Below are 27,755 nucleotides of genomic sequence, written 5' to 3'. Positions count from 1 at the left end.
CACAAAATAAAACTTTTTTTGGTACCATAGGAATGAATGGGGCTAGGCTAAATGCTAACACATTTACAATGCGCTGTACAGTGCACGCATTGAAAAAAGATAGGTATGTATTAATTCGTCTAGGTTGAGGTAATAACATAGTTTAATATGGCAAAAGGGTAGACTATTACTTTAAAAGAAGCAAATATGAGATGTTCTTTGCTTAAAACAAAGCATCAGGAACTGATGTGTTGGAAATGTTAGCAGCTAGCAAGTGGCACTCTGCTATTTTAAATGATACATACAATCTTTTGTTGTTTAAAAGTTCATTGCTTTAGTTCTGGTAGATGCTGCTTATTTTGCAAGACTGTTTTAATAGCTTTATTTATTTAGCTCATATTTCTAACTCAGGCATACAATGTCCAATCTGCCCCACTCTTCACATGTTTGATAGGTGTCCTGGCCTGAACACGTTTCAATGCCAATATTCAGCTTCAATCATAGCGCCACCTAGAGGTAGCAGGAAATACCATGTTTTACGCTGTGACATACTGCTCTTAGATATTTAACCATATCAACATCATATTTTAACAGTGTAATCTCAAGATCTTGTGTGATAATAAAAAGCAACGACCTTGACTTTTCATTAAAGGGCGTGTCTGTGGCGGCCTCGCAAAGTATCGCTAAATGAATCGCATTTTTGACAGGCTAAACAAGCTCAAAAAGTCATAAAACGTTGCACACACGTCAGAAGTGGCAAAAATTTACATGTGGCATAGGCGCCAGAAGTGGGTGCTTAGAAATGGCTCGATAGCGCCACCTGCAAAACTTCAAGAGAACAGCCCCGCCGCTACGAAAAACCTACAGATACGAAATTTGGTAGGGTCATCTATCACCCCAAGACCTACAAAAAAGTATCTTGGAGCAAAGCTCTAAACCCCACAGGAATTTTTAATTTTTGCTGTGATTTCTGTGCAAATTTTGTCATTTCCAGGCTTCGTACTTTAACGAACTCCTCCTAGAGATTTTGTCAGATCGTCATCATATTTGGTCAATCTCATCTAAAGGCCTTTGCGATGTTAAATTGCGAAGCCTTTGACTTTTCGTTGGAAGGTGTCCCTGGCGGCCTGACAAAATACAGCGTTTTCGCCATGAAACAGGAAGTTGTTATAACTAAGGCATACAATGTCCAATCTGCCCCACACTTCACATGTTTGATAAGAGTCTTGGCCTGAACACATTTCAATGACAATATTCAGCTTCAGTCCTAGCGCCACCTAGAGGTAGCAGGAAATGCCTTGTTTTACGCTGTGATTTACTGTTCTCAGAGATTTAATCAAATCATTATCATATCAGGTGAGACTGATCTTAAGCCCTTGCGATGATAAATTGCGAAGATCTTGACTTTTTGTTGAAGGGCGTGTCTGTGGCGGCCTCGCAAAGAGTGATGTTTCCCCATGAAACAGGAATCTGTTGCAATTCAGGCATACATTGTCCGATCTGCCCTATTCTTCACACTTTTTATAAGGGTCCTGGCCTGAACACATCAATATAACAACAATCAGTTACAGTAACAGCGCCACCTGCTGCACACAAGAGGTGTGGCACATCAAAGTTCCTTTAAATATCCACCTATATTTACCCACTTAAATTTAAATCCCCCTGGTTCATTGCTTTACTAAGGCCATAGGGTGGCGGTGCACATGTGTGCGAGGGCCCTTCCATCACTGCTTGCAGTTTTAATTTTCTCTGTTATTTTATTATTAAAGGTTAACTAAACCCTAAACCAACGTTTTTTAGTTAATGATATGTACGAATGGGGCTTTATTAGGGCTGTTCATTGATTTGAGTAACTTTTTTGACATCTGGGTATAAAGTGTTTCAATGCTACAATACATGGTGTAAAAAAATCTGAGTGCTGCCCTTCCCAGGTTGAATGGTGGCTACTGCAGTTGAATTTTCCTATTGGATGTTGCTGTAATGCGTGACGTAAGCAGTACGATCCTACGTAAACAGGTACAAGCTCACCACGCCCTTGTTACGATCTCACCACACACTTGGTCATTGCACCACTGATCTACTGGCTGTACTTCAACGTGATGCCCAGCCCATGCGCGACCAACGACCACCGGCTGAACCAGTTTAATCCGCTTACCCGCTTCCTACCCGTGTCTATATATATATATATATATATATTAATTTCTCCCTAGGGTTTTTTGTCCTTCTAGGATTTTTTCCCATTGGGTTTTTTCCTAGGTGTTTTTTTAGTCCCAGGGAGAGTCAGCCAACTTTGGCTTAACTTAGCACTTAGTACTGTATACGTTACATTATTAATACGCTCGCTTACACGGTTTATCATTAGCCGCTGTATTGTACTTCTTATACTATCTATTGATTTTTAGTGTTCTACTCTACATCTACTCATGTACAGCTGCTTTGCAACAATTAACAATTGTGAAAAGCGCTATATAAATAAAATTGAATTGAATTGAATTGGTACGAGCTCAGTTCGTCCCCTCCATCTCCATTGGGGTCTGCCCACTTTTCTTGCATTTTTCAAATATTGCCAATATTTATTTACTCTTTAAATAAACATTTCAAATCAAGTTTTTTTTTTTTTGGGGGGGGGCGTTTTGATGGTGTTTAGTATGGGGGGGGGGGGGTTGGAGGAGTCTATCTCCAATCAAATCATGTAGTGTCCCAATAGTTGTCAGGTTTATGGGAGTGGTTTTTAAAAGCTACCAATCAATGTTGAGATTAAAGGAGCGGTGAATCAAATACTCAATTTTAACTTGATAATTTGTTATATAAGAGGTCATCATACTTAAATGAACATCCTGCAAGTTTCAGAACTGAAAACGTCCGTGCAACTGAAATATAACCGTTTTTGGCACCAAGCCAGTAAAACAAGCCAGTGTGGAATTCGGAAATCTATGACGTCAAAGTAGAATTGAAGCACCGCCCCATAGCCAAATACAAGGACCACTTTTGAAGTCCCGCCCACAGCTTCGCGTGACACACCTGTGTCACAATAAGTAAACATGTATTTAAAGATTGACAAATGTAACCAAAATGACTTTTAAATACATTTTTTCTGAGAGACTTTTATTTTGACGCGGTGATCTGTTATGATAGACTGGAAACGCATTTTCGGTTGTGGAAGAACCGCGTGGGAACAACACAGAAGCTAAATACTTTAATTCGGAGGCTTGGAACATAACATTAAATGCCTGGAAAAAGTTTGCTTTTTAAGAAGTTCCAGCTCGTGTGGGGAGTGTTTGTTAACTTTGTGTACACGGATTTATTTGGAAAGAAGTCGATGCTGGATTTGCAGAGAGACTGTGATTAAAAGCACCACTTATATTGGATCTGACAACAATGACACAGCATTATACACTATTGCTTTGTTAGAAGAGATCGCTTGATATGTCTGTTGTAACATCCGTGTCTAAACACGTATGTTTGACTGTTTTAATGTACTAAAAACATTAAACGATTAATAAAGATACACCACTTAACAACACGACTGTAATTTAACGGTAGAAATATACAGTGTTATTTATAAAGAAGGATTTATCAGCCGCAGTTTAGATTCTGATGCCCGTTTACTGTGTTGTATACGGTAATTTAGGCGAGTTACGTTTGAAAGGTCAAACACTCAACAAAGCTTATTTTTTATCATATAACTGTGGTATTTAACATTACGTGAATGTAAAAGCAACCTCACAAGCACAATCGAATTATACAAAGTTATTGATAAGGATTTATTAGCCGCAGTTTAGATTCTGATGCGCGCTTACTGTGTTGTATACGGTAATTTAGTCACGTCGAGTTTTGTTTCTACTTTAATATACGTATTGTCATTTATGTGTATCATATTAAGCACCCAGAATTTTTTGTGGCTCAAACATATTTGTGTTCGGCTGCTATTTTTATCACATTAATGTTTTTAAAACATTTCCCCACATGTAATGACGGGGAATGAAGCCGTCCAATCATAGCAGTGGGTGTTTACGTCCAGGTCTTCAATGCGGCCCGCCCCTTCAAACGAACCATTTCTCCAGACAGCCACTAATCTATGTTACAAAATAGCCTATTACTTATTGATTTTGATGTTTTTGAATGTAAAAACCACGCGGACATCAGAAGTAGACATCAGGCAACAGTATAAAACAATAAAATCGACAAATTCACCGCCCCTTTAAATTCCAATGGGGACACCAGAATTGTGCAAAGGTGTGAAATTACAGTACCTCTGTTGGTGTGAAAGTGCCTCCTGCCAAAATCTTCAATGGGATTACTTGCCATGGCAACAAATGGCTGCATATACCACGGGAATATCCCTTCAGCAGAATTTGTATCATTATGGGAGTATGATTCTTGGTGGAATAAGAAGTTTACCCTCAGTGGAACTAGTAGATACTTCTGAAAATCAGGGGTGTTTACAGGAGTTTTCTAGTACAGATACACCTCTTTGCATGCAGTGTAAAGAAATGTGGTTTGGTCGATGCTCGAAGAATTTGAGAATTAGAATTTGTCATCTATGCTTAGGCAATCGACCCTTTGCTGCAAGCTTGATTGACAGGCGACCTGACCAATCATTACACCAATCTTATCGCCATTCACAACTTTTGTCCGACATACATACCACAGAGTTTATTACAACCTTAAGCAGGCTATGCAATTTTAAATGGTTCTTCGGTATTGTCTCTCATCGCTGCACCATAAATCACAATCGCTCCAGCAGAAGCCCCAGGGCACGCACTTTCCGTTAACTTCCGCAGATGTATCACACCGCATTATACAATACAACTTTGCTCACTGCCTCAGCAGTGATTTCATCACACTTGCACTAATGCATTAGTGAATCACCATCTCTCCGGCAGGATCCCCAGACCACGCACTTTCCGGTAGATTCCGCAGAAGTCATAAGCTTAAATTTCGCACTTTATTATTTTGTACAACTTTGCTCACTGCCTCAGCTGTGATTTCATTACACTTGCACTAACGTATTAGTGAATCACCATCAATCCCGCAGAAGCCCCAGGCCATGTGCTTTTCTTTAACTTCCGCAGAAGTCATAAGCCGCAATTTTGCACAGCATTATTCTATACAACTTTGCTCACTGCTTTAGAGCTTCCATCATGCTCGCACTAACACAGAGTGAAACACATGTGCGCCCACAAGAGCCCCAAGCTGAGGGCTTTCCATTAACTGGAATATTGATGATATCCTACCTTTTTTGGGGGGAGGGGGTCAGAGAGGATATTAACACCAATCTTACACGTCTTAATTACTTGCAAGCACCTACCCAGCTTGCTGTCCCTCACACATTATTTTTAAGCTTGAGCCCCGGCCTCAGGTTCGCTCTCTCTGAAGGTTCAGAGCCTAGCTGCAGGGCTCCATTCAGGGACAGCAAGCCACATTTGTTTATCATTAATCATTAAGATTTGAATGCCCAGGTGAACTATTGAATTGTAGTTCTAAACGTAGGTTTGAAAAGGAGCCTAAACATTTAGGTCTGTCAATCATCATTATGGGCTATATAAGGCAGCCTTCAGGCCTCCGGGTGCAGCTGCAATTTTCTCAGCAACCCTCCTCCTCCCCATCTCCTCCTTCCCTGCTCTCGTTCTTCCTCTTTGCAGTTCTGTTGCAGGGGGGGTTACCCTGGGGCTCGAGCACTAGCCTCAGTTCGCTCTCTCTAGGTTCAGAACGCAGGTTCATAGCTCCCTTCGAGGACTGCAAGTCTGTCCAAAATGTAGTTTTAAAGTTTTTAGACAAATTAATTTTAAACTTTTTTATATTTATTCCATATAATGAAATCTGACTCTCACCATGAACATAGCCATAGAGCTGGCATGGTGTTAAAAATAAAAAAATTAAAAAGGTAATTTAAAAATGAAAGCTCATTGAAATGGTTGTTTTGGAAGAATGGCATTTGAAACAAAGTCAAAGAAGGTGAAGTGAGACATTTAATCAAAGAAAAGAGGGATTAAAAAACTGTGAATATAGCCTGGTCCAACCAGACTCTCGTACATTCATTTCATTTGTACAGAGAGTCTGGCCACGCTCCATTGCAAAGCGTTACTTCCGTTAAGGAGGGTCCTCTGTTGAAATTTAAAACTATTGGATCTGCGCAGAGTCACTCAGGATCTGCCATACGCAGTCGCTAACGTGTGGTCGTGACTAGGGATGTCCCGATCCGATCACGTGATCGGAAATCGGCCCCGATCACGTGGTTTCAGACTTGATCGGAATCGGACGTTACTTTCCGATCAGGACTCGGATACATAAACTGAAAGTCTTGCTCTGCTCCGCGCCAGTGTACCCGCTGATGCGTACGAACTGACGCGAATAATGACGTGTTTACATTCACACACTCGTGCAGCAGTGCATCCATGACAAAACCGTTTTTTTCCCGCTCATTTAAACGACGCGTTGATCGTTTTTGTCACTATGTGCTCAGTTAATCTACATCAGTACGCAGCTCCATGTCTCACTCAGAACCTCAAGAACGCGCATTCGTGCAGGAGGATCACATTACACATTGTAGAGATGGGAGATAGAGAGAGAGGTAAGAATGGTGCACACATCGAAAAAACTTAATAAAAGTCTAGAAACAAAGTATTAAAGTATGTATAGTAGGGCTGTCAACAAATATTCTAAATTCGAATATATATTCGAATAGTAAAAAAAAAACGAATTTCGAATATGAAAATTAATATTCGAATAAATTATTATTATTATATTATATTTTTAAAGCCCGCGGTAGTAGAGGCGTGGCTGTCTGCTTTGTGAGTGGGCGCACTAGTACTCCTGGTTCAGGGACAGGTCACAGTAGTAACACTGTCTGTCACTGTTAAAAGTTGACGCGTCTTGCATGGAAGATGGCAGAAAGTTGACCGCAGCAGAGAAAGCGATTTTAACCCCCAAAAATCTAAAAAGCTATCTCTGGAAGTACTTTGGATTTTGGTCGGTAGGAGGTAAAATTGTTGAGCCGCAAGATAAAGTTGTTAGCATACCATTCGACCACTATAGCAACATGATGTCACATCTCGAAAATGTGCACCCAAATGAGCATGGCATCTTGTACACACTGCATATTAATTCGTTTGTCACTTTAACTTTTAATGCTTAATCCTGTTCTGTACACACACACTTCAGTAATTTACGGGACTGACAATCGCATTCCACAACCTGCAAACTGCAGTGACAACCGCGTTTACAGAAACTTTGCATAGTGTGTAGCCTACATAACCGAACTGAACAACAAGTAGTTAATAAGTGTTTAAACGTGCATCATGGACATGACAGGTCTCTCTTCTGAAGAAATAAATTATTACAAGGGGGAAAAGTCTTCTGTATGTGCGGTAGAATGACAGAGGCACAAGCGTTTGCTGCTCAGTGTTGCCAGATCTTGCACTAAAAAAACAGCGAACAAGAAAAATCCAATAATAAACCAAAATAAATCCAAACGCTTTACCTCAAAGATCAAAATATTGGGACTGGCACCTTCACATTTTAACAACACCAAAAACTTGATCGCTTCATGAGCCAAAAGCCATAAACGGTTAAGCGCTAAAATGGTATGCGAGTACAAAAAAGACGAGGACCTGGCAACACTGCAAGAGCGCGCGCAGCCTCACAAATGCGTACAATACACAACGACACGACGGAGGTTTATTGCAAAACATAATGCTGTTAAATTATTTTCATCAAAGCTGTGAGTGATAAGCACGTGAGACGGCAGACCACTATGGTTATCTCCGTGTCAATCATCACATTTTCACATTTAAATGCGGTTGTCACTCCTGAAAGTTTGCAGTGTGTACGAGACCACAATGTGTGGAACTCCAGCTAAACAGTCACGTCTTAACACTTACTTTGCATCGCCCGCCACAAGCTATTTGTCTGCAACACTACAAGAGGTCAAAACGGAGAAATTAATTTCGTTCATTTGTAAGGACATGAGACCGATCAGTGTCGAGGATGGAGCAGGCTTCAGGGAGTTTTGTCTAGCAATGTAACCGAGGTACCATATCACTTTGATGTCTCTGGATTTACTTGTTTTGTGTATGTAATATACGTTGTCAAATGTTTAAACTTAAATAGACTACCTGTAGAAGTAGTTATGTCTCTTTATATTAATTTGTCCTGTTATTGACGTAATGCGTTGTTAACGTCGTTGAAAAAATGGGCAACCAGATATTCGAATAGTACGAATATTCGTGGGTTTTTTAGGGAGAATATTCGAACGTCATTTTTGAGCAATTTTGACAGCCCTAATGTATAGCCATGTCAATCATCTTATTACAATATGTTAAATAGATAACTGGATACAACTTATTGTATAGTTTAATAAAATGGTGTATTTTGATTATACAAATCAATTACGACCTAAAAAGTGATTGACATGTGCAACAAATGCATATAGATTGTCAGACTCATAGATGTGCACAATTTAAAGTTAAGGTTTTAAAGTGTGGGTCAACCTGTGGCACAGCTTTAAAACTAAAACTTATATAATCATATCAGAGGTCCAAAATGTCATTGAAACACACCAGTGGCTTTGCTGTCATCAGGATTAAACATGTTACCCCTCGAACCCTCCCTCCTAACAGAGCATCCCCACAAAACAAACCCCAATTTAACCCCTGAACATATATACTATATATATTCTCATTATTTTTTAGCACATCTAGTTATGTGCTGGCACAGAGTTAGACCCTTTTGACTCCACACAGAAACAGCAATGTGTGCGGCATGACATAAGGAACATCCTGGATCTGTTTTTTCGCTCTTTGTTTTCTTTTTTTATGTATTATAGAAGTATCGGATCGGGACTCGGTATCGGCAGATACTCAAAATCAAATGACTCGGACTCGAGGGCAAAAAACCTGATCGGGACATCCCTAGTCGTGACGTATATCATGCGCCGAAACCGGCCGGAAACAACAAGTGCGAATAATCAGAACAACAAAACTTAGCAAACCTGGTTCTTGCTCCAGCTTTAACTTCTGTATATTCGGCAGCTTTGCAACAACGGACCAAATAGCTTTTCTCACGTCTTTCTCCGCTGCCATTACTGAACTACAACTCAAACTGACGCACGACCTCAACGTCATCATTTTTAGCCACCCCCTTCTGTTCGCTGATTGGACCTGCAGATTTTTGCAGGAGAAAACGAAACTCTACACAGCAGTCCCAGACGTTCTGATGAAGCAAAATGAAAATTAAGCGGAAGCATGTAGGAGGGCGGAGCCAGGCTACTGTGAATAGATCGTTGTCAGTAAATATAATAATTACAAAAGAATGATATAGATGGCCATAATTTGTCTGAAGAGGTGTGAATGTTTATTTCCACTAAATAATGGAACAATACATTCAAAGAATGCAATGCAAAGGTGTGGGTAAATAAATGTTAGCATTTCTGAGATTTGCCTAAAAACCTTTCATAAAATTCAGAGTTTTAAAGCGTAACTAAACCCCTGGTCAGAGCCTGACTCCACCCACTGGCAATATTTGAAAAATGCAAGAAAAGTGGGCAGATCCCAAGGAGATAGAGGGGACGAACTAAGTGTGTGGTGAGACCATAACAAGGGCGTGGTGATCTTGAACCTGCTTACGTCACGAGTCATTTTTTGGACCCAATAGGAAAATTCAACTGCAGTAGCCACCGTTCAACCTGAAGAAGGCAGCACTCAGACGTTTTTACACCATATTATTGTAGTATTGAAACACTTTACATCCAAATCTCAAAAAACTTACTAAAATCAATGAACAGCACTAATAAAGCCCAATTCTTACAGATCATTAACAAAAAAAAGTTGGTTTAGGGTTTGGTTACTCTTTAAAGATATCATCTTCAGATTTGGAACGCCACAAGGTGAGACCTGTGGCTTCAGCTGCAGTGCATTTCTAGATTCTATAAGGGAAAATTTTAATTAGTTTTTTATAAAGATGTATTAAATATATTTTGTAAAGTTATTAGAGATTTATTTTTTAAGCCCTTCATAACTAGTGGTTCCCTTTCAGTCGGTCACTACGACGTCACGTCGTGACCGACGAATTGGGAACTCGCTTAGAGAGACCAATCTGCTTCGAATACTACTAAAACGCCAATGAACTTGGCATTGAGATATTTGCATAATGCTGGCGCCGCCCCGCCAGGTGCGTATATAAGCAGCAGGTGCAAATAAGGAAATTAGCTTTTTATCGCTTCGAAAGCCGGCAGTATCTGCTACTGAGAAGCTACTCTACTCTGGTGGGATTCGATTGCTGAAGTTGGTTGGACTAGCAGTACCACAGCGGACGCTTCGCTTAATTCCACGACTCTACATCTTTATTTTGTTTTGAGTTTAGTGTGTGCGTTGCCTTCCTGTGCGCTCATCAACTAAGCATCTGAGTGAATTTCCCTAAAAGAGTGATACGAGAGAGCTTTGTGCCTTGTTAAAGGCAGCCACTCTCTCGTATATCCGGACATCAGCGTCCTTTTCAGGATGGCTTTTCGTCCGTGCGATCTTGGGTGCGGCAAATACATGGGTCCGAAGGACGGTCACGAGCGTTGTCTTTCGTGTTTGGGCATCGAGCACGCAGAGGCAGCGTTCGCTGGGGGTAAGTGTTCTCACTGCGAGAACATGTCCCTTGTGGATTTGCGCAGACGGTTGTCTTTCCTCCGGGAAAAACGCAACCCTCGTCATGCGAGTGCTGAACGCCGCCACGGTGCGGCTGTGAAGCTCTCAAAGGACGACCTGCGCATCACTGTGCTGAGCCGAGCGGGGGATTCGTCCTCAGGCTCTCAGCCTCCTCATCCACAGCCGGTTGATGTGCCGATGGAGACTTCAGCGTCGTGTTCTACGATGTCTCTAGAATCCATCGTGCCGCCCTCCGGGTCCACCGACGCCGCAGCATCCGAGGGTGGGCCTCCTCCCCCTGACGTGGACCCCGACGCCCTTCCTCCCTCTGGTCGGGTTGGGACGCCGGAGTTCGATCCAGAGATGGTGGCCGTGCTCGCTCGAGCGGCGGAGACCGTAGGGTTAGAGTGGGTTCCCCCCCCTCAGCCCGAACCGTCCCGCCTGGATGATTGGTTCTTTGGAGCTGCCCGGGTTTCACAACCCTCTCCACCGGTGCCTTTCTTCCCCGAGGTGCACGAGGAGCTGACTAGAACCTGGAAGTCGCCGTTTTCCACGAGAATTACGGCCGTTTCAGCCCTCCCCCCTCACCTCCCTCACCAGCGGAGCCGCTAAGGGTTATACGGGGATCCCTCCCGTGGAGCGTGCTGTCGCGATGCAGCTGTGTCCGGCACACGCTCCCTCTTGGAAGGACCGCCCAACCCTCCCCTCTCGTGCCTGCAGACAGTCCTCCGGTTTAACGGGCGCTGCCCACCAGGCATGTGGAGAGGCGGCCTCAGCCCTGCACGCAATGGCGTTGCTGCAGGTTCACCAAGCCAAGGCCTTGAGGGATCTGCACGAGGGAGGACACGACTCGCCTGTCCTTTCAGAGCTCCGGGCTGCCACTGACCTGGCTCTTCGCGCTACGAAGGTGACAGCGCAGGCGATTGGTCGTCATGTCCACGATGGTGGTCCAGGAACGCCACTTATGGCTATGTCTGGCTGACATGTCGGATGCGGAGAAGAACAAGTTCTTGGACGCTCCAGTGTCGCAGGCTGGCCTCTTCGGTGAGTCGGTGGAGTCTTTTGCCCAGCAGTTCTCCGCCGCCCAGAAGCAGACAGAGGCGATCGCACAGATCATGCCCCGGCGCAAGCGACCTGCATCTCGCCCTCCAGCGCCGGCGGGCCCGTCTGCTCCTCGCCGAGGGCGCCCTGCGGCGGCTGCCTCCGCCCCCCCCACTAGAACATCTTCCAGGCCACGGAGGGGGAACAGCCGTCGACAGCCCGCCCCGCCCGCCCCACCCGCTTCCCGTGGTAAACGGAAATCGAAGCGGCCCTGAGACGGGCGACCTGGATTTGGATGGGATCACTCTACGGGAGACGGTGATGGCATCGCTCCCTCCACCGGTAGAGGGCCGGGTGGAGAATCTTTGGTTTCCTTTTGTTTCTGTTCCGCCGGCTTCTCAGCCGGCACCCACAAAACCACAAAAAGAGTGCATTCCTATTCCTTCTCCAGGTCTTCAGAGGATCGAGAGAGATGTGAGCGGGCATTCACATGCTCTTCCTCCCTCTCCTCTATCGCCAGCGGGTGTTCTGAGGAGTTCCAGCTCTCCGCTGAGGAGACGGGACCACCAGCACCCTCCTCGGAGTCTGTGCTCTCCGCTGAGGAGACCAGACGACCGTCACCCTCAGCGGGCTCAGGTCAGTGTCACACACACACATACTGTAGATACTTATGCTGTCCCAGCAGACGTACCGGCAGTACCACCTGTCCCGCTCAGCCGCCCCACCGCGGGTACCCCGACAGTGCCGTTAATTCCCCTCGTACGGTCCCTGGGGGCGTGGCTTCAGCTTCCCAGCCCGTCTCGTTGGGTTTTACGCACTGTTCGCCTCGGTTACGAAATTCAATTCATCCGGCACACACCCAAATTCTCGGGCATTCGTTTCACCACGGTGAAAGCGTCCGATGCACACGTACTGCGTGCAGAGGTCGAAGTCCTGCTGGCGAAGGACGCGATCGAGCCGGTCCCTCCAACCGAGATGAGATCGGGCTTCTACAGCCCGTATTTTATAGTACCCAAAAAAGGCGGTGGGTTGCGACCGATCTTGGATTTGCGCGTTCTGAACAAATCTCTGCAGAAGAGGTCCTTCAGGATGATAACACCGAAGCAAATATTCAATTCAATTCGCCCCCAAGATTGGTTTGCGGCAATAGACCTGAAAGACGCGTACTTTCATGTGTCCATAATCCCTCGTCACAGACCGTTTCTCCGGTTTGCATTCGAGGGACGGGCATACCAGTACAAAGTTTTACCGTTCGGGCTATCCCTCTCTCCCCGTGTGTTCACGAAAGTAGTGGAGGCGGCGTTAAAACCCCTCAGAGAGAGCGGCGTTCGCATATTGGCTTACCTCGACGATTGGCTTATAATAGCGCATTCTCGACGGACGCTGTGCGAGCACAGAGATTTAACGCTTCGGCATCTCGCCCGTTTGGGTCTTCGGGTCAACTGGGAAAAGAGCAAACTCTGCCCCACGCAGAGGATCTCTTTTCTCGGGATGGAACTGGACTCGATCGATTTATCGGCGCGTTTGACAGAAGAGCGCGTCCAGTCAATTCTGACTTGCCTCGGTTCATTCCGAGGGAAGAATGCGGTCCCGCTGAAACAATTTCAAAAGCTCCTGGGGCATATGGCGGCAGCAGCGGCCGTGACACCGCTCGGACTGCTCCATATGAGACCGCTTCAGCGTTGGCTTCACGATCGAGTCCCGAGGAGAGCGTGGCGCGCCGGCATCCATCGTGTAACCATTACACCTGCGTGTCGCCTAACATTCCCCCCGTGGTCGGACCCCGCGTTTCTCAGGTCCGGTGTGTCCATGAGGCAGATCGCTCAGCATGCTGTTGTACACACAGATGCGTCCGACACGGGCTGGGGTGCCACGTACGACGAGCTTACGGCTTCAGGGGTGTGGACAGCACCCCAGTTGCACTGGCATATCAATTGCCGAGAGTTGTGGGCAGTATATCTGGGACTTGTACGCTTCGCTACGGAGCTGCGAGGGAAGGATGTACTAGTACGCACCGACAACACTGCGACCGTTGCGTATATCAACCGTCAAGGCGGTTTGCGCTCCCGTCACCTGTCGCATCTCGCTCGTCATCTCCTCCTTTGGAGTCAGAAGCATCTGAGGTCCCTTCGTGCCATTCACATTCCGGGCTCGCTCAATACAGCAGCGGACGCGCTTTCTCGAGCTGCGCGCCCCGGCGAATGGCGACTCCACCCCCAGACGGTCCAGCTAATTTGGAAGAAGTTCGGTCGTGCGCAGATAGATCTGTTTGCGTCGCCGGACGATACCCACTGTCGCCTATTTTATTCACTAACCGAGGGCAGCCTCGGCGTGGACGCATTGGCACACAGCTGGCCTCGGGGGATGCGCAAATACGCATTCCCCCCAGTGAGCTTAATCGCACAGACACTGTGCAAGGTCAGGCAGGACGAGGAGAGCCTTTTACTGATCGCCCCATATTGGACGAGCAAGAATTGGTTTCCAGAGTTAATGCTCCTCGCGACAGCCCCTCCCTGGCGGATTCCCCTGAGGAAGGACCTTCTTTCTCAAGGAGGGGGCACATTATGGCACCCGCGCCCCGACCTGTGGGATCTCCATGTGTGGTCGTTGAGCGCGCGCAAGGTTTAGGTGATTTACCGCAAGCGGTATCTAACACAATCAACGCGGCACGAGCTCCGTCTACGAGACGGGCTTACGCGTTTAAATGGAACCTTTTCGTCACCTGGTGCTCTTCGCAACGCGAGGACCCCAGAGAATGCCCTATTAACACCGTGCTTTTATATCTTCAACATAGGTTAGACGGTAGGCTGTCACCCTCCACCATTAAAGTTGATATCGCTGCTATTTCTGCTCATCACTCACTTATTAACGGCAGAACAGTTGGCCAGCATGATTTGGTTGTTAGATTTCTAAGAGGCGCTCGTAGGCTAAACCCCTCGCGCCCTCCTTCTATTCCTCCCTGGGACCTGTCCATGGTGCTGAAAGCCCTTCAGGCCCCCCCGTTCGAGCCTTTGCAGTCTGTGAGTCTGAAGCTTTTATCAATGAAAGCTCTGACCCTGCTAGCATTGGCCTCAGTGAAGAGAGTAGGGGATTTACATGCATTCTCTGTTGACGACTCGTGCCTTCAGTTTGGTCCTGCTGCCTCAAGCGTAACATTGAGGCCCAGACCAGGCTACGTGCCCAAAGTTCCCACTACTCCTTTCAGAGATCAAGTGGTGAGCTTGCAAGCGCTGCCTCCGGAGGACGCAGACCCAACCATGGCACTGCGACTCTACGTGGATCGCACGCAAAGCCTCAGGACCTCAGACCAGCTCTTTGTTTGTTATGGTGGCCAGCAGAAAGGGAAAGCTGTCACTAAGCAGAGGATGTCTCATTGGATAGTTGATACTATCGCCCTGGCTTATAATCTTCAGGGTATTCCTTGCCCCTTTAATTTGAGAGCGCACTCCACACGGAGCGTTGCCTCATCTTGGGCTCTAGCTCGTGGTTCCTCGCTAACAGACATCTGTAGAGCTGCTGGTTGGGCGACACCTAATACGTTCATTAGATTTTACAGTGTTCGTATTGAGCCTGTATCCTCTCGTGTTCTTTCCTCACCAGGGGGAGCACGGAGAGCAGTCTCACAGGTCGGCTTGCAGCCTCCAACTGATGCTTCATAACTGTGTCAGTATGGAAGGCCTTCAGAACAAAAATGCGTAATGGTTTGAATTGTTCTTCCTCCGCTGCCCTGGCAGCCTTTGTTGCGGAGCATTGGCTGTCAGCCTTTCACTAGCTGTATCCTCGCGAACCTACGTGTCTGGCTCGGGCTCCACATTGTGTCCCACCGGGTTCCTTTGTGAGTATTTTTCCGTGGGGTTAATCCTACCAGCCCACGTTTCCCTTAGCAGAGCACTGCTTTGCTTACACAGCCACGGCTGTCATTTTTACCTCAACTACGGTTGACTTTCGCCCACCATTAACCCTTAAGACGGGTGGTGGCTTCCGCAGCGTTCCTATCCCGCTCAGGTAGGGCGCTTCCCAGTCGCTGGCACTTCTGTGGGGTTAAAGGAACATCTAGTGCCCGGCCTTCTGCCTTAAAACCTACCTCCTCCTCCTTAAGTGGAACCGGAGGGCTTTTACGCAGTCACTGGAAGAGGTCAGCCCCTAGTGGCGTTTTGATAGGGATTCCCAATTCGTCGGTCACGACGTGACGTCGTAGTGACCGACTGAAAGGGAACGTCTCGGTTACGGATGTAACCCTCGTTCCCTGAAGGAGGGAACGGAGACGTCACGTCCCGTCGCCACAGGTGCTGCCACCTGCTGTTACGGCCGGTCACACTTTCCGGCTTTCTCAGCGAAAAAGAAGCTAATTTCCTTATTTGCACCTGCTGCTTATATACGCACCTGGCGGGGCGGCGCCAGCATTATGCAAATATCTCAATGCCAAGTTCATTGGCGTTTTAGTAGTATTCGAAGCAGATTGGTCTCTCTAAGCGAGTTCCCAATTCGTCGGTCACGACGTGACGTCTCCGTTCCCTCCTTCAGGGAACGAGGGTTACATCCGTAACCGAGACGTTTCATTATTACAAAAAATTTCATTAACTGTATCTAATTTTAGTTTAGGTATGACTTTTTGGGGGTTTTCAAAAGAGGGGGTTGATGATTAACTAGTTAAAATGATTCATATGCACTTGGGGGCGGTTTTCTGGGCAGTACTTATCTTAGTCCAAGGCTAAACTATCAGTGCCATTGTTTTGTTTCAAGATGCACACCAGTATTGTTTTTTGTAAGGTTTGAATGTAAAAACTGCTTAAATGTCCTTATATAACTAAGGCCTAGTTTTGGAAAGTGTTGTCACGATACCAAAAATATTGTTTCGGTGCCGATACCAAGTCAAAGATAGCGGTTCCGATACTTTTCTTGAAAAGGGAGAAATACTCTCAAATATAATTGCTGTGCTTTATTTTAAAACCAGGACAACATTCTAATAATATAACACACTAATAAATGAACATATGAACAGCAGATATATTAAACGTTTTTTAACAAAATATGAAAAGCATCTTTATATGCAGTGGTTATAGTGATAACTGCTAACATTCACTTAACCATAACATTACCTAATTAATAGGAAATAATGAGCCTTAATAATAACCATATGTTATTTAAGCTGTGACATATGGATTAATATAGGCTAATGTTTCTTGTACTTCAATGTCTGATTTATCTGTGGTTAACTTTATATTTGAGTCCATAATTTTTTACAATGCTTTTCACAAATGAAATACACATCCTTTGTGTAGGTCTGTGCTCTTTAAATGCTTTAATATAATAACCTAATATAAATAAATCACTGACAAAAATGCACATGCTCTGATTATAATCATATAGCCTATAGATCATTTTAGCTGATGTTTTATATGCTTTATTTTAACTGCTTGCAAATTATTAACGTTATTTATGAAAGTTGCGTTTTTAGAGATGTTGAATTAGCCGTTTACTAATTACTCCATTCTTTTTGAGGAGTTTAAAAAAATGCATGTCGAGTATTCATTAAAATAGCGGAGATACGGTTTAGTGAAACAAACTGAAAGAAAATGACAACAGTATATCAGAAGCATATAAATACGAGCTCCGCTGCCTATCGCTCAAGCACCGTGCACATGGATCATCTCTTTATGACGCACGTGCGATCAGCGGAAGCTCGCGTTGCGGAACAAGGGGCGAGAATAAACAAAGCTTGAAGGCAAGAGAATGCATCCTGTTGAATTTCAGAAGTTAGACTGAGCTGCAGCGGGCAATATCACTTAGTGCTCGCACATGCAGCCATCTCGCTGTTGTGTTTGTCACATGACAGCTGCAGTTTTGGCTGTGTGTGTGAGAAGAAAAAACGCAGATGTCCACAGGGAAACGTGTGTTGCATGCACCAACATGAAATGTGTCACTTACAAATCTGGGACGCGTTCATTCTTAAAAGTATCGATACTAATACATTTAGGAACCGTGACGTTATTTATTTCCGAGAATTGCGGTACTTTTGAAGTATCGATGTATCGTGCAACACTACGGGCCCTATTTTAACGATCTAAAATGCAAGTACGAAGCGCAAAGCGCAAGTGAGTTTGTGGGCGGATCTTGGGCGCTGTTGCTATTTTCCCGCCGTGAGAAATAACTCTTGTGCCGGGCGCAAATCAATAAGGGGTTGGTCTGAAGTAGGTTCATTATTCATAGGAGTGGTTTGGGCGTAACGTCAAATAAACCAATCAGAACGCTATCCAACATTCCCTTTAAACGCAAGGGCGCAAGTTCCATGGCGGGTTGCTATTATTATGACGGATTTACCAGGCACACGCCAGGAGCGGTTCACAGCTGAGGAGACCGTCGTTCTTGTAAGAGCAGTCAAAGACATAGTTGTTTTGTATGGGGATAGGAGAAACCCGCCCAAATCAGCGCAGGTTAAACAGGCGTGAGAGGAAATAGCCACAGTCTCATCAGCTGACATCCCCATCGTTGCGCCAAGCACTACAATGATGTCAGGAGATGGGGGAATCCCAAGCTTGCCAGCATAAATCGGGCACGCCGTGTAACGGGAGGTGGATCTGCCTCAGGGCCTGACGCCAGCAGAGGACATCGCTGCGTCCACCCTCACCGCTGAAAGGGTTTGGGGGCTTTGAAATCGGTCCAACCCCAAAGTACTCTTACAAATCAAGTTCATATACATTAAGGTTTCTTATGAAAACATTTGAATGATTATTTACATAAAATAAACGTAATACAGCCACACAACAAACTTATGAAAATATTTTAATCGTTATTTGCATAAGAATTTTTTAACGCAGCCACACAATAAATAAAAAATATCACCACAATGCTCACCACTATGATTTCCCTTATCTCGTGTATTAATATTTTTTAGTGTAACAATTTATGATTTGCAAAAATAACTGTTGCATCTGTGTAGATAAGATAAGCAAAGTGTATGCGCGTTGTGCACGCTATACATTATGGTCAAGCATGCGCCCTTAAAATAGCATAATGAACAACGCGCCACTGACTTTAAACTTTTTTTTTCTGGTTAGTGGCGCAATTGTTTTTTGCAACTGCAAAATAGCACCAGGGATGGTTTGCGCCGGAACACGCCTCCTTTTTTGCTCTGAACCGCCCAGGGAGCGCAAGTTCATTCCCTAGTTTGCCGACGTGCGTCTGTGGAGGGAAAAACCCGCTGTGCGCCAGTGCAAAATACGAATGATACATGCGTCACTGACAAAGTCAATTGCGCTGGCTGCAAGATAGGGCCCTACTAGTATTGCATTAATTTAAACCCTCTCCGGGAAACTGGCCCATTGTAATCTTCATCTTAAAATAAATTGAGATTCTGTGTATAAAGTGCTTTTTATGTTTTTTATTTAACTCAACAATATAATATTCCACAGGTATGTTATTTGCTTGATTACTTTATAAACATGACTGCATGCAGCCATAGAAGCTGGCATGGCGTAAATATGTGTGGATTAGGGCTGCATGATCAATGTGATTATCATGCGCATCTAATCAGTAAAGTCGGTTCTGTGATTAGTAGTAAATCACCAGCTCATAACCAACTCATCACTTTACTTATTTTCTTACTGTGGTCAGTGTGAATTGGCCTTAAGGTGGATTGTTATGGTTGTCCCAGAAATAACCATTACTTTTGCTTCCACAGGGTCCTCTTAAGTGTTTTCTGGAGGCTCTTGGGAAGCTTCAAAAGAAATTCTATGCCAAGAATGAGCGGCTGAACTGCCCTGTTCGCACCTTTTTGGTAACTGCCAGAAGTGCAGCAAGCTCTGGGGCACGTGTGCTTAAGACACTTAGAAGCTGGGGCCTCGAGATAGATGAGGCTTTGTTCCTGGCTGGGGCCCCTAAAGGGCCTCTGCTGCAGAAGATACATCCACACATCTTCTTTGATGACCAGATGTTCCATATTGAGGGGGCCAAGGAGATGGGCACTATTTCTGCCCATGTGCCGTATGGAATAGGACAAAAGTATAACAAGGGGGAGCTGATTCAACAACCAGAAAAACAGCAGAAATAAGAGATATCACTCTGAAAAGGGACCTATTATTCACCCTTTTACAAGAAAACTAATATAAGTCTCAGGTGTCCACATAATGTGTCTGTGAAGTTTCAGCTCTAATACAAGACACAACATTTATTACACCATGCCTTAAATTTCTCTTTCAGGTGGGATCAAAAACAATTTTTTGTGTATATCTTTAAAACACAGTACCCTTTCAAAACGTTAAACTTATTAGTACCGCAAAGGTACATACTGGAACCAAAGAGATATTATTAGTTCTGGTACCTAATGTTTCTGTACCTATACATATTAGGTCTTTTTTAAAGGGTACTGCCCCAGTGACAGCTGGTGTACATATTTTGACATTTTTTTTCCTGTGAATAAGTGAAAAAGCAGCTGGATTACTTTTGCCACACAGCATGAAGTGGAGTTTGCATGTTCTCCTCTGTCAGGGTAGGTTTACTCTGGATACTCCGGTTTCCTCCCAAAGGCCAAAAACTTGCAAGTTAGGTGAATTGGAGATACCAAATTGTCTCTCCCCCAACCTGTGTATGGATTAATTTGTCTGGATCAACTTGGGTATGGATTAAGTTCTTGCCATTAATACAGCCATAGATGCTGGAATGGCATGAAGAATAAAGAAAGAATGAAAGAAACACACTGCAGACACATTTATGATCAAACACAAAGTAAATTTTGAATAATAGGTCCCCATTAATCTGTTATATGTCATCCTCAGTCACAAGTGCTGCTCATTACATTATATAGCTTCTTATATTCAGATTCTTTTTTAAAGATGAAATTGTTGCCTCTGTCAATAAATTACATTTAAGAAATACGTTTCTATTTTACTGTACATACTAAAGGTCTACTTTAAGATGCTAAAACATTTCAACTTTATGTTGGTGCATACGTCAACAATATTTAAAATTAAGGAACAAAATGTATGCTTCTGTCACACTGTTTTTTAGAAGCATACATTTTGTTCCTTTATTTTAAATATTGTTGCCTGTGATATCTTGGTGTTCTATATGCACTGTTCTTGTTTTTTGTTGTTGTTTACAGGGTACACTAAATACAGTAGTTCTTACAGACATTATTTGTCACCATAAGGATTTCTGTGCAGATTTCAGCAAAAAATATTATAATATTCATAAAGCATAAGAATAGACCGATGTTATCATTCTCTGCAAACAAATAAATCTAGTTAATTTTTTTATTTGAAATGAAAAAGAAATGCTAAATTAGGAGTGGTATCACTTAACTTTAGGTAACAAAACAGAAAATAAGGTAAACTTTGTAAGCATGGTCTGATTGTTATACGTTTTTATACATTTAGGCATTTAGCAGAAGCTTTTATCCAACGCGACTTACAAAGATAAGGAAACAATCGTCATAGCGATTCAGTCTTCAGGACTCAATAATACAAGAGGTGCTTATACCGAGTTACCAGTTTTCCCAAATCTGAGACTATACCTGTTAAAAGAGAAAGAGTGTTAGTTTTTTTTTTTTTTAAGAAAATAGGTGTGTCAACAATCACATGTGCTGATTGGACTCCTATAGGAAGATCATTCCCCCAGCAGGGAGTAGTGAAGAAAAATGAGCGGGAAAGTGATTTAGTGCCCATTTGTGAAGGTAAGACAAGGCAACGCTCCTTTGCTGAATGTAAGGTTCTGGATGGGGTGTAGGAATGTATGAAAGTGTGAAAGTAAGCTGGTGCAGTGCCAGTGAAAGTTCTGTGAGCAGTAGTGACTTATACCTGACACACGCTTCAATAGGTAGCCAGTGGAGAGAGATACTGTACCCTTAAGAAAGGAAAATATATTTACCAATATATTACTTGAAATATATTGCAATACATTGCAATATATTATTTAACTCTCCATTTTCCAATATATTATATACTGCCAATACATGGAATAATATATTGATTGTACATATATTCTATATATGTGTAATATATTGCAGTATATTGCAAAATATACAAATTATTGCCGCTTTCAAAATATTGTACATTAAATATAATAATAAATATAATATGTGTTTATATATTTAAAAATATATACAATATTATATTTATAAATATCCGCAATATTGTATTTCGATTTATATGCAAAAATGTATTAACAATATATGTACAGATATAGTGACACATGTATGTTTACTATATGGTAGATTCTATTTCAAACATATGTATAAGTATATGGAAATATATACGTAGATATGTGTTCGATATATGGTGGAATACATTTTAAATATATGTAAAATTAGATTGAAAATATGTACATATTTATTGTAAATGTATGCACAATATGTGTACATATATGAGAACATGCACATACAATGTATGAACATATATGGGGATATATAGAGTATATGTACATGAAACATATAAAATATATAAATACTTAAATATACAACCTGCAATATACAAACATTTACACAACATATTAACACAGACTGATGGGTAATCTATCAAAAGCCACCTTTATTTTATTTTAATCAGGCACAGATACTAAACCCAATTTGAGGTACAGAGCTACACAGGCCTATTAAAACCACAAGAGGTTTTGCATACGGTCAGTCAAAGGAAATTTGCTTTACATTACATTACATAAATGTGTTGCATTGCATTTACAAAAATTACATTTAAAAAAAGTGCCATTAAACAAAAAAATATACAAAATCTAAATTAAAGCAACTCAAATTACTAATGTCCATTTCAAACTTTCAGCAGTGCCGTTATACAATATAAAGACAATATCTATAAACAAAATGCACAGACAATAATGAATAAATAAATAATAAACAAACTTAAAAGACGTTTTGGGAACCGTGGAAGAGCAAATAAATAAATTGCCAAAAGAACAGTCCGTTATCCTGGTTAGGAGTCCATCTTGGTTCTTCACTGATTTAAACCATGCTTTTGCTGGTGTCTTAGCTCGCAGATTCTGCTGTTGTTCCTTGGCTGTAGGAAACTGTTTTAAGACAGGATCTCTGGAGTAGAACAACAAGGATTACCCTACTGAAAAATCCAGCTAAGACCAGCAAAAACTGCTGATCTGGTTTTGGCTGGTATTGCTGGTGTAGCAAGCTGGTCTAGCTGTTTTTTGGTCACTTTTTAAGCTGGTCTAGCTGGACTTAGCTGGTCAGGCTGGAAGACCAGCTGACCCACCAGCTTGACCAGCTTTGCCAGGCTGGAAGGACCAGCTTAGACCAGCTACTCCCACCTTAAACCAGGTAAAACCAGCTACCAGCTTATGCTGGTCTTTGCTGGATTTTTCAGTACTCTCCCCCTCCTCCTGCAGCCCCTTTTTTTCACAAAAATCTCCTAGCAGAGATGCAATAAAAACTGGAAAGCATCAGCTCCGAAAACTATGTACCTTGTAAAGCTTGAAGTTTCCTTGGGTAGCCTGCGGACATCAGCTTCCTTCTTCTTCTTCTTGAGTTTTACTTGCAGTTGGCAAACAACTTTTAGGTGGATTACCGCCACCTACTGATTAGGAGTGTGGGTCAGGATCATAGGTCAGGACCTATCTATTAGCCTCATTGTTGCTGGTGTAATGCATCCTGTCCTTCTTCGCGCCTGAATCTCAGCTTCCTACTCGAGCATTGCGAGCTACGTGCTCTGCAGCATATATATATATATATATATATATATATATATATATATATATATATATATATATATATATATATATATATATATATATATATATATATTCTCTCTCTCTCTCTGTCTCTCTCTCTCGTTGCGCAAGCGTGAGTGTGTGAGGTGTGTGAGCATCTGGGAGAGTGCTGCTGGTGGACTTTCTGTAAGTTTCTGACTTTTCTTACCTTTTAACTATCTCATAGGTTGTTTAAAGTTTGTAATCTAGTACCTGCGTTCTCTGATGCGTTAAAAATGGAGACAGACTCTGGTGGTTTTTTAAATTTAACCACACAACATGGTTGTAAGTGTATGCCGGACGAGTTTATCACAGTCGAAGATTGTTTAAACGCTATTGGAACTGAAATCGGCGCTGTTAATATCTTGTCGGCATCTAGGATGAATAAGGCTATTGTTGTGTTTGTTAGAGAGGAATTTATGGTTGAAGTTTTGATTGAGCGTGGGTTGATTGTGAGAGATGTTTTCTTTACCAGTGCTACCGCTATCTAATTTGGCTAAAAAGGTGACGCTATCGAATGTACCTCCGTTTATCCCTAACGATTCATTAGAACGCTTACTTTGTCGTTACGGTAAACTAGTCGGACCGATAAAAATGATTCCACTTGGTTTAAAGAATCAGAATCTGAAGCACGTTATGTCTTTTCGCCGTCATACACATATGGTGTTAAATGCAGACTCTCAATCTATAAATGTTTCTGTGAAGATGACGTTGCAAGGTAAAGACTATACAATATTTATCAGCACAGAGACAATGAAATGCTTTAACTGTGGTAGATATGGACACATTAAACAGGCATGTCCTTTGATTAATGTTGTAAATGAAGTTGAACCTGCTAGTGCTGAGAGTGGGGTTGTAAATGAGGTTGAACCTGCTAATGCTAAGAATGAGGTGGTTGATGAAGTTGGGCCTGCTAATACTGAGAATGAAGTTGTAAATGAGGTTGGGCCTGCTTGTGTGGAGCAGGTTGCTTCAGATCCAGAGAGTGGGAATCAGAGTGAGAGTAATAATGGCAGAGCTGATGTTCAACCTGAAACACTGCTTGAGAACAGAGAACATCAAAGTGAACTTGAATTAATGAATGAGGAGGGTACAGATGTAAATTCTGTGAATACAGATACACATCTGAGCAATGAAGCAGTTGTTTGTATTAAAGCTCAAACAGTTGAAGGGGGAAGAAATGAAATCAATAATTTTGGAGAACAGACTAAAGCTGTAGGTGAGACACCAGTGCTGGTTGATCAACCTGCTTAACAGAAGGGTACTGAATCACTGATTGAACAAAGTGAATCTCAATCGTTTGATTTTGATTCTGATACGTCGGATGAAACAGATGGGACTGAAATGAATTGTCAAGAAAGTTATGTAGGGAAAACTTTCAATTTGAAGGTAAAACCTCCATATACTATTCAACAAATTAATGATTTCCTTGATGTTACATTTAATCAGCGAAGACCAAAATTAGAATCCGATTTTCCGGATTTACAACTTTTTATTGAATCATGTTCACTGGCAATGAGAAAAGCTACACTAGAAGAACTTGACCAGCCTAAGCGTTACAAGGCGCTCTAAGCGAATAATGTGCGACGTCACTTCCTGTTGATGTTTGAACTGTTTTCAAACAGACAGAGCGTAGCTAACTCCTCCCCCTCCCCCTCCCTTCCGTGCTTTCATGAACGCGCCCAACCCCCACCCCCAAATCCTTCTTGTCGTTTATTGGCTGGAATACTTTGTTTTGTTTTGTGCTGCTAGGTTTGGCCATTTGTTGATATTGCCGTTTGTGAAGCCTGGGCTGTCTACAGAGATCGCGTTTTTTTACAGTTTGATCAGCGGACAGGCAGCAAGCAGATAGTGAGGAGATGTTTCCGGTATGTAACAAAAAATGTTTTATGGTCTAAAACGCTTCAATTCGCTTAGAGCACCTTTAAGAAGCACATGAGTGCTGTAAAGAAAAGATTGAAAACCTGTCGTAAAAAACATTAATACAGTTATGTATCTACATGCACTTTTTTGGGGGTTTTCTATTGCCCCATTTTTATACATCAGATGACATTTTTAAATATTGGACCCTTTAATATTAATGGTTGTCGGGGCACAGCAAAGAGAGCTGCTTTGTTCGATTTTTTAAATTTAAAGAAAGCAGATATAATATTGCTGCAGGAAACCCATACAGATGTACAAAATCAGGTACATTGGGTTGGAGACTGGAAGGGCAATGCCTGTTTTAGTCATGGAACAAATTTAAGTGCAGGTGTTGCCATACTTTTTTCGTCACGTGTAAGTAACCAACCAACAATGGTAGAAGTTGTACCTGGTAGAATTTTGCGTGTTGATATTAATCTGGGAGAAAGTGTATTTTCTTTCTTTAATGTTTATGCACCAAGTATTGGTCAAGAGCGTATACTTGTCTTTAAAAAACTTTCTGATGCTCTTCAACAATGTCCCCAAGATAATGTTGTTGTAATGGGTGGTGATTTCAATTGTACAACACACCCAACCTTAGATAGAAATCATGATGAACCCCACCCATTATCTGCTGATTTTTTTAAACGTCTGATTAATCACCATGATTATGTTGATGTGTGGAAGGAGGCCTCTCCTGGGGTCAGACAATATACATGGTTAAAAAGAAATTCAAATAACATATCTGGTGCAAGATTGGATCGTTTTTATATTCTGAGAAAATATAGAGGCAGATTTTATAATACTAATATTTCACCTTCTTTTTTTGTCTGATCACCACTATCTTTCAGTGTCTGTCTCTATTGTATCTCCCAAAGTCTATAAATCACATTGGATTTTCAATAATAGACTTTTACAAGATCACAAGTTTATTCACTCTTTCACTCTATTCTGGGAGTTTTGCAGAGAAGAGAAAAGTAGTTTTCAATCATTAAATCAGTGGTGGGATATTGGAAAAGTCCACATAAAGATCTTTTGCCAGCAATTTGCTGTACAGAGTATTACAGGACTTAAAGCTCCACTTTGTAAGATCTACTCCCATCTAGCGGTGAAAGTCTATATGACAACCAATTGAATATTACTTTCTACCCCCCCCATTCGGAATGCGTTTTAACTCGTACGGTGGCCCGGCCGTGTCATGCCAAGGTTAACATGGCTTCCAGTAGCTACAAAGCAAAATCAATGAAAAAAAATGAACAATTTGCAATGTCCTTTGCCTGTGATCCATCAAAGCACACCGATTTATGTTTAACATGGAAAAAGTCTGATTGTCATGATATGTCCGCTTAAAATCACATACAAAAAGCAACCATAAACGTAGCTTAGACACTCCTTTTTCATCGACGCGAGGAAAAATATCACAGGGGCTGTTAAACTTGGTATTAAATATGTGTTTTCGTCGATCAGATCACAAGTGGATGAGAGAGACACATTACGTTTACACTTGGTGTTTTAATCCGTCTCTTTTTGTCCATTTTCAACCGCTTCTCTCCAGAATACTGAGGAGATGGTCTGTGGACGAGTCCCTCTAATGTCATTTAATCATGAGCTGGAGTAATTATGGGTTTAAATGGACGCAAATATTATGTCAGAGTCCAATGCTTATGTTTTATGTAAACGTTACATGTCCGTGTATATGTAAGAGCTTTCTCTGATATTGGTGAAATAAGATCGCTCAACTTTTACACGCTTGTAAAATGAAACGAAAGACGCGCAGATCAGCGGCGTTTTATCAATGAAAGGCTAAAAATAGGGCTGTCACCGTGTGTTTGTGCTTGAGTTCAGAAAATATGAAAAACATTTATCTCAGTACCTCAGATTACATAAATGGGCGGAGAGACGGCGTGTGGCTGTTCGAACACATTAAACCACATGCGTGTTTACACTTACTGCATAACCATGCTATAGTTAGCCAAGGAACTATAAAACTTCAAGTTTACAAAATAGACTATATAGATGTAAACGAATATGCTGAATTACCTGTGGAGAATATAGAAAGTAGCAACTTCAGTGTCCCTTGAGCCCCATCTTGGAAAACTAACTCCAATATTGACTTTGGTCTTGATGTTTTTCCTGTCGCGTTGTCGTTTAAAATCCCCGTTTCGCTTCCTTGGCGACTTGTTTTAATGTCCGTGAGAATATGTCTTCAACAGGCTTTCAAATTAAAGCATTAGATCGCAGGTTCATCACGGTGTGCGGCTGTTGTAAAATCCGAAGGATTCAGCTACGCAGGTCGCAGGCTGCATACGTCATCAAGCCTGGTTTATTTAAATTAACTGAGCATTACATTCACAAGTCATAAGCATATTACATCAATTTATAATTAACTAAGAATAATTGTCAGCTTTATAATTGTTAATATTCTGAAATAAGACTGTCTTGATGACGTATACCTCCGGAGGCTTCAGCTAGCGGCCAGCGTGAGTGTAGAGAGAA

General features: G+C 42.6%; 1 protein-coding gene across 1 annotated transcript in view; it reads left to right on the top strand.

Annotated features, from left to right (window-relative positions):
* The window catches only part of nt5c1bb (5'-nucleotidase, cytosolic IB b), an 83,754-nt gene extending 63,229 nt beyond the window's left edge, over positions 1–20,525 (top strand). Inside the window, exon 6 of the mRNA XM_065263749.1 lies at positions 19,336–20,525. Within this exon, the coding sequence (XP_065119821.1) occupies positions 19,336–19,704 (369 nt within the window). The 3' untranslated portion in view covers positions 19,705–20,525. The remainder of the gene's footprint in view (positions 1–19,335) is intronic.
* Positions 20,526–27,755: the final 7,230 nt, after the last annotated feature.

This window comes from Paramisgurnus dabryanus, chromosome 12 (assembly GCF_030506205.2).
Source record: "Paramisgurnus dabryanus chromosome 12, PD_genome_1.1, whole genome shotgun sequence".
NCBI lineage: Eukaryota > Metazoa > Chordata > Actinopteri > Cypriniformes > Cobitidae > Paramisgurnus > Paramisgurnus dabryanus.
The sequence above is the reverse complement of the archived record's forward strand: the minus strand, read 5'-3'. Positions and strand labels throughout refer to the sequence as shown.